General features: G+C 28.1%; 1 protein-coding gene across 1 annotated transcript; it reads left to right on the top strand.

Annotated features, from left to right (window-relative positions):
- The first annotated feature begins 2,931 nt into the window (after window positions 1–2,931).
- On the top strand, window positions 2,932–7,653 carry LOC109814469 (uncharacterized). Its single transcript, XM_020378906.3, has 5 exons — window positions 2,932–3,159; window positions 3,266–3,395; window positions 5,438–6,041; window positions 6,866–7,197; window positions 7,291–7,653. Exons 3-5 carry the CDS (start codon window positions 5,463–5,465, stop codon window positions 7,403–7,405), a joined length of 1,026 nt encoding a protein of 341 aa, XP_020234495.2. The 5' UTR covers window positions 2,932–3,159; window positions 3,266–3,395; window positions 5,438–5,462; the 3' UTR covers window positions 7,406–7,653.
- The last annotated feature ends 336 nt before the right edge of the window (window positions 7,654–7,989 follow it).

Raw genomic sequence — 7,989 nt, forward strand, 5'->3', positions numbered from 1 at the left:
AGATAAAATTATAATTACTTGTTTTATATTTTATGATTTAGAGCTCTCATCATACACATTTTTGTAATCTGACATGCAATAGAAAGTGTGAGAATACTTCTTTAATGAAAACTCATATCCTAGTAAAGTTACATAAAATCCTTTCACAATTCTTAAGTTTTTTAAAATATGTAAACACATTTGATTACCCATTCCCAGATTGCTGTGCAGAGGGAGAGAAAAGGGTAAAAAAGTTGCAAGCAATTGGTTGTGGTTCAACTCATATTTGTGGGTTGTGAGGGTGGTTTACTTAATAGGTGTTGAGGGTTACTTAGCAATTGACTAAGGGTGACTATACAAATAGTAGGTGGCTAGTTTGTGTAGAGGAAATCCAATAAGTGTTGATGGTTGTATTTAGAGTAGTTGCTCTTGATTATAGTAAAGAAACCCCATAGTGTGTATGAGGACCGAATATAACCCAAGATTGGATGAACCAAGATAAATCACAATGTGAAATCTCTCTTATCTTTACTCTCATATTTGTTCAAATTACTTTAAGCTACTCATATTTATTAATACATGATTGTGAAATATCATATTGAGTTTCTAAACAAGTAGAAAGTATTTTCAAGAACATCAGAAACACAAACTTCTAAGAAGCTATTTTATAAAGAAACTGCTTAGAAGTAGAATCAATTCTTTTAAACCAATAGAAACATCAATTTGATAAAAGAAAATCAAATTTTAAGACAATCACAATTCAACCCCTTTCTTGTTAGTTAACATTTATTTAAAAAATATCAATTAAATTATACTTTTATCCTTTAAAGGTACAAATACTATAATATCACACTCCTATTATATTAACCTAACATCACTAACAACCAATCATTATAATATTTTAAAAAATTCTTTTAATTTAATTATTCATGAAAAATACTCTTTTAAGTAAAAAATATTTTTAACTATTTTTGGTACATTGTCATTCATTCACTTGATTAAAGAAATTGTAAACTATATAATTAAATTTAAATTAATTTATTAAAATATTAATAAAATAGAAATTATTAAATAAATTATATATATATATATATACACACGTCAATATATAATATAATTTAACATATATATATAAGTATTAAAAAGTTTGTAATAATTATATTCTATTTAATAATAGATTTTTAATATAAATATATTATTTAAAACATTATATATTTAAAATACATATTTTAGCATAACATTAATTAAATATAATAAATAATAATTTGTCATAAAATATTAGTTTATTTAGATATTATTAAATTATTATACTAGTAATATCAATTAAATAATACCTTAATATTTATATATTATCTTTAATATATAATTAATACTATATAATAAAAATACTATTTTATTTTGATGTTTATAAAAATATTACATTAACTATTAAATAATATTTTAATATTTGTATTCAATTTTATTATATTATATATTATTTTTATTTTGGTATATAAATTTAAAAATATTTTGTAAAGATAATAATGAAATTTCTTTTGAAGATATATATAGTTAATTTTAATAAAATTTATAATAATTTTAAAATAATAATTAAGCATGTAAATCAAGAGATAAATAATTAAAATGTAACGTGTTTAAATTTTTTAAGGATAAAAAATATTTATTTTAACACATGAAGGGAAGATACTATAACATTTACATATGGAGATGTTATTGTAAATGATTTTTTTTGGTAATAACTTTTTTTAAATAAAGGAAGTTAACAAATTTTTTTAAAAAAATAGATAAAATGTCATATATTACTCTATGTGTGTAGAGAGAAGAGACTTTAATTTTTAACATTTAAGAAAAGAGGAGTGTTATATTTGTATTATTTTTTTTTAATAAAAGAGAGTGTAATTAACTTTAATATTTTTAAAATGGTCTTGAAAGGTCACTCAACTTGGTTAACATTCGAATCTCTTAAAGTGTTTGACTATTTCACACATTTCTTGTAGTGTCATTAGTGAAACAACAAAGAAATAGGTCACTGAAGCATGAAATTATATTCTTTTAGATATTGAGTGCATCAAAAAGAGACAAAAAATATTTTTTTTTACCAATAAAGAAAATTAAAACGACGATAAAGACAACATTAAAAGATGAATTAATATTAACTAAGAAGAATTAAAATGTATTAATATGTTTGATATGTTCATAAAACTTACAGGTACTGATCATAATTCTTGCTAATGAGAGAAACTAATATCCTAAAAGATAATCTTAAATAGTTTAAATTATGATTAGACATTTTTGCGTATTCTAACGTCAATACTTACTTTTTAATTTTTTTAAAATATACTTAATGAGACGTAATAAATTTCCTTTAATTAATATTATTATGATATTTGTTTTAAATATCACTAATAAACCGAAATCCTTTATAGAAAGAAAAAAACATGAAATCAGTGTTCATATTTTGAAATATATTTTTCTGAGGACAAATTAAAGAAATAACTATTATGGTTTTTTTTTCATTATAATTATTTTAACAGAAAACTATATATTTAAAAATATTAAAATTTTATATTATAATAAAATCAATATTTTTTATTTGTAATTAATAGTGTATTTTAATTCTTTAATCAATAATTTGAAATATTTGTTAACATATTTTTAAAAAATAAAATTATTTAACTATATTTATGAAATTGCAGGGGAAAAAAATATAACATTGAGGAATCTTCTCTAATTAAATATGAGATTAAAAGTTAGAAAAATGTTGTATTGGGTCCCAAGTCAAAATGAAAGACTCTTATGTTTCTTCCAAAATAAGAAAACATGATAATCATAAGCTTGTGTGATGATGACATAGACCATAATAGAACGATGAACCCTCTGAATGAAACATTCTCTTTAGGTCTTGGGCAAAAATCTCTTATAGAAGGACAATTAATGCCTCAAACAAAAGTCTATGTTACAAAATTTCTAATACGCATACCTACACATTTAAAGCATGAGGTTCAAGAAAAATATACATCCATTATAAAATCATAAATTCAAATCTCACAAAAATTTTATTTACTTTTTGGTTTTTCATGTGAATTTCACATTTCTTAGTCACCAAACAGCTAGAACGTGTTTCAATGGAATGAAAGTGGATAGACAAAGCAACATTTGTGTTAGCAATCTGGCTGTTTGGTATTTGTTTTAAGGATATTAATTATGCTGAACTGTCCATTTATTATTTTTTTACTTTTATTTATTTATTTTTATTTTTTTGACTAACCGTTTTCATTGAAACTAGAGTGGCCATAACTCTGCGTTTCTTTCTAGCGGTGCTGGTAACTGATGTGCTGCAAATGATCCTTAAACCAAACATGTGATGCTGCTGAGAAAGTTTTGATTTCTGTGTTGTGCAGAGACATCACTTATTGGTAATTGGAATTGGATTCATATTCTTTTCAATTTGCATAAGTACTTTCTTGTTCTTTGTTCATGAATTGTCTTTTTTTTTTTTTTTTTTTTAAATGACATGAAACACAATTTCATTATTGATTCTAATTTGTAAATCTATTAAGATTTATTTCACTCTCGAGGGAAAGACAACACCCAAAAAGTGTAAATTGGATATCTGCATTTCTGCCATGGTTGAAGTCTCCTTTAATCAGTGACATGATTTGTGATTTTTTTTTTTTCATCTCAGTAAATTTAAGCTATCTGTGTTTTTCTGGTTTTATGTTACTGGTTCTCATTTTCTTAGAAGATTCTCTTTATCATTCTTAATCATCATCCTGAGTTATCTGTATTCAAATATCGTAGTTTGCACAGATTGAATTCTCATTCATCTGCAACTTTTATTTTTGTTTGCTCAAATCTTCCTTTCCTTCTTTTATTCATTTCATCACTTTCAAATGAGAATAACATAGGAAATCAAAGCAATTTACCAGTTTGCAGTCAGAAAGAAAAAAGGTAGCCCTGAAAAGTTCTGAAAGTAATTGTCAATCTTTTGGTCCCTTGACTTGGACAATTATTGATAAAAAATATTAGAAATAGGTTTTTAAAAACATTTTCATATAAATTCCTGAAATTTCCACCTGCCCTCTTAAAAGAATACTAAACTAACGCAGGGTCTGTGTGTAACTTAGGGGAGGGGATGGTGTCCTAATCTATTGAAATTTTTTTGATAAATAAAGTTTAGTAGGAGGGGATGGTGGGATGGTGCCCTAGTCTAAGCTAAGGAAAAAAACCTTTGGGTTCAAAAAGTGTTTTTAGAGTAATAGAGGTACTTACATTTACCTTATCTCAAGTTTTATGGACTAGTTACATAAGGATGATATGAATCCAGTATTGAAAGGTTGATTTTTTGGTCAGGAAATAAATATTTCCTGGTTTAGTTTGTAAACATTTGGTGAAGTGGACTAGTTACATAAGGATGATATGAATCCAGTATTGAAAGGTTGATTTTTTGGTCAGGAAATAAATATTTCCTGGTTTAGTTTGTAAACATTTGGTGAAGGGATATTTAGTGCAGGTTAGATGATTGGTACATGAACGTGTACGGACAACCTGCGCATGCAGTTTATATTTCATTAGTATTATCGGAATCTCAAAGGTGTGACTATGCTTTTATAAGTGTTATAGCTAATAGTACATCTTGAACTATGAACCCATTATGAATGATATATGTTTAGCCTTTTAGAAAATGCAACATAAGTGAAGTGGAGGTTCAAGTTTGAAACATGTTAAATGTGAGATCTTGTCTTTGTTTTTTAGCTAATAGATCATCTTGTACTATTATTATCAACATGATTGCTCTCACATTTAGATATTTTAAAATGAACTTTCACACCTTTCAATGTTACAAACGACAAAGTAACTATATTTATAAAAAAAAAAAAATATAAGTTACATTAAATCAAACGTTTTTTCAAACACACACTAAGTCGTTATCAACAATATATGTTTAGTCTTTTCAAAAATATGAGATAAGTAGAGATTTGAACATGCAACATGTTAAATGTGAGATTTTGTCTGTATTATTAAGTCGTTATCAATAATATATATATATTTTAAATGCGAGATTTTGTCTATACTATTAAGTCGTTATCAATAATATATATTTAACTTTTTCAAAAAAAACAAAAATTTACCTTACAACATGTTAAATGCAAGATCTTGTCGTGTTCTACTCCTCATAGTTAATTCTTTGCATGTAGCTTGGCATCAACAATAATATTATTCTAGGCTTCATTTCACCCAAATATTTATATTATTTTTATGTTAATCTAATAACTTATATTCAAGTGTATGTTTTTGGTTTATAAAAATGTTCCTCATCAGTAGATGGACTGGCCAACATGTTTGGCTATTTCTAAGTGTTTTAGTTGCATATTTCAACTTGCTGTGTGAATTGTGAATCATTATTTTCCTATCAAATTCTATCCTGAAAACCTCACCACCAGTCTTTCTTATGCAGTGGCAAGGAAATAACATTTTACAAGATGAAAAATTCAATAGGACACAGCATGAAGCATGCACAACTATTTCATTATGAAGATCAAAGAAGTCAAGAGCATAAGAAAATTATACGGGAAAGACTGGAGGGTAATAATAACTTTAGGACAAGGGAGATACCAATACAGCGATTGTTCAATGTAGGCCATTTTACTAATGCTTCAGGGGACTTTTCAAGGTTTAGCAAGGGAAAGAACTTTTCTGCAGGAATTAATGTCATGGACTATGATGTACCTGAGTTGGTTGTTTTTATTCAAGAGGATCATCAGCAGTTTGTCAAGAACAAGCGTCTCTCTGAAGGTTGTGCATTAGATAATGATATAGTGCCATGTCACTTTGATCCTGAAATGAGTAGCAGAAGGGATTCAAATCTAAGAACTATGGAAGCAATTTCAGTCTATTCAAATGAGACAGAATATGCCTCTAAGCCTCTTTCCCTTAAGGATGCAATGGAATTTTATGATTGCAGAAGTTTAGAGATGGATGGTGAAGTGGAGCCTCATTCAGGATACAAGATTTCAACTGATCACCCCACAAAGAAGACAACACCAGAGACCCTTAGACAGGTTAGACTTAGACACGTTAATCTCATGCTTGTACATTTTATCTCTTTAGACAGATTCAATTGGTTTTTAGAACATTGCCACTAAGACCACAATTCTTATAGTTTTAGTTATATTCTAAGCAATCTAATATATATTATATAATGTGGAGTCTTGGATTCTCTTTTAGCATGGTTGGTTAAACCACCTACATCAATGAATATCTTCTCTTTTGTTTCATATGCTTGGTTGTATGATTTATAATAGATTGAAACTATACTTGAAACTCTTTTATACCTGGCAAGGTAGTTAGTTCCTTCCATCTACTACACTGTTAGTGAAGGAGATACACAACTAGGTGCTGCACCTGCACTTACACTAATGGATAGGTTAGATTTATTTGTGCCCTTGTCGGTTACAAGAAAATGCAAAACCAAGAAAACAGAAACTATGTTTTGCTTTATGAAAGAGAAAAAGTAGCAGAGTCTGAACAAATTTATACACGCTAATAATGCAACCACGCCATAATGAAAGTAATCTGAAATGTTAAAGAGTGTGAACTTATAACTGTTATAATCTATTTGTATTTTAGAATGACATCCATTTTAGAAACTCGTTCCAAAATTATATTGATGTTACATTTTACTATTTGGTTTTTGTGAGCCTTGAATTTCTTCTTAGTAACAAGTGTTGGATGTTAAGCAGGTGTGTGGTAATTTGGTATGTAATTTCATGGATAAATTACTTCACTCAACTCAAACCTCTAATCCTTGACTTCAACTGCATGTTCAGTAAATGTGTTGACCATTGAGGACATTCTGAATCATTTTTTACTTTTATAATTCTAGGCATTGAAAAAGGAAGCAGAATTTTCAGGATCTTTCAAGAATTGGCAAATAAATTCACTTTCGGGAACAGTTGGCAGCAGAGCAGAGTTTCCAAGTTGTGCAGATAGTGTACAAGTTGCTGACACAATCATGTGTGGACCTGAGATGGTTAACTCACAAAGTCCAAATGGTTCAGGCAAAAGACAAGAAAATGATCCTGAAGGGACTTGTTCCTATCCTATAGGCCCTCTATCTGGTCCAACATCAGTTGCTGCTCCAGCAACAACTTCAAGCAGTGCCTCTCATCACTCCAATGATAGCATAAGTAGTACTCATTCATTTGCTTTTCCCATGTAAGTTTCTTATACTTCAAGTTATGTCTCTCTTTGACATTACACAAGCTATGGTTATAAATAGTTAGGCCTAATTGTGCATATGATCCACAGATTACCTGCAGAATGGAGTGGAAGCCCTGTGAGAATGATGGATGCTGATAAAAGTCAGTTTAGAAAGGACCGATGGCAGAAGATTAGGGTATTGTTTTCCTGCTGCAGAAGTTGATTGCTAAATTTTTGTAATTTGGCAGACACTCACAGTGAATCTTTAGCAGAAAAGTTACTATACTGTGTTTATTTACATGGTGTTATAGGATACATGTGGTCATATCAAATTATTTTGGCATTTGCATATTAAAAACTTGCTAGTTTAAGACTCTATATGCGTTTACTTATATTTGTTCTATTTTCTCGTCTCATAGTTCCTAACATATTACAATATTGAACTAATATTGATTGATATAAGTGATAGCAGTTGATGTCTCTTTAACAAATTATTAAGAATTTGAATCTTAGTCTTACATATGAAATAAATTATGTTGAGAAAATATTCACCTTATATGTACTCACAGTCTTCAATAGAAATTAGTCACTATTTTTGACAGTAGATACTTTGAATTAATATCATGATTTCCCAAAATCTATTACAATCAAGTGAGAAAATTTCTCTCCCAGATGTGATTGTAGTTGGTAAGATATATTGCTCTGAAACAAGAAACAAGGCAAATTTTATCCCTACTTTACTGAATTTTAAGTGGTAGTTTGCCAATTCTGTCTGAACTGTTAATGTTCCATCTGATACCAATGGGT

Source organism: Cajanus cajan, chromosome 6, assembly GCF_000230855.2.
Source record: "Cajanus cajan strain Asha chromosome 6, NIPB_CcT2T_4, whole genome shotgun sequence".
NCBI classification, from domain to species: Eukaryota; Viridiplantae; Streptophyta; class Magnoliopsida; order Fabales; family Fabaceae; genus Cajanus; species Cajanus cajan.

What these genes read in the sequence shown, in the direction of transcription:
- LOC109814469 (XM_020378906.3), top strand. Translation starts at nt 5,463, where the DNA reads ATGAAAAATTCAATAGGACACAGCATGAAGCATGCACAACTATTTCAT. An exon ending in CACCAGAGACCCTTAGACAG is followed by an intron (nt 6,042 to 6,865) that starts GTTAGACTTAGA and finishes TTATAATTCTAG; the next exon opens with GCATTGAAAAAGGAAGCAGA. An exon ending in CATTCATTTGCTTTTCCCAT is followed by an intron (nt 7,198 to 7,290) that starts GTAAGTTTCTTA and finishes TATGATCCACAG; the next exon opens with ATTACCTGCAGAATGGAGTG.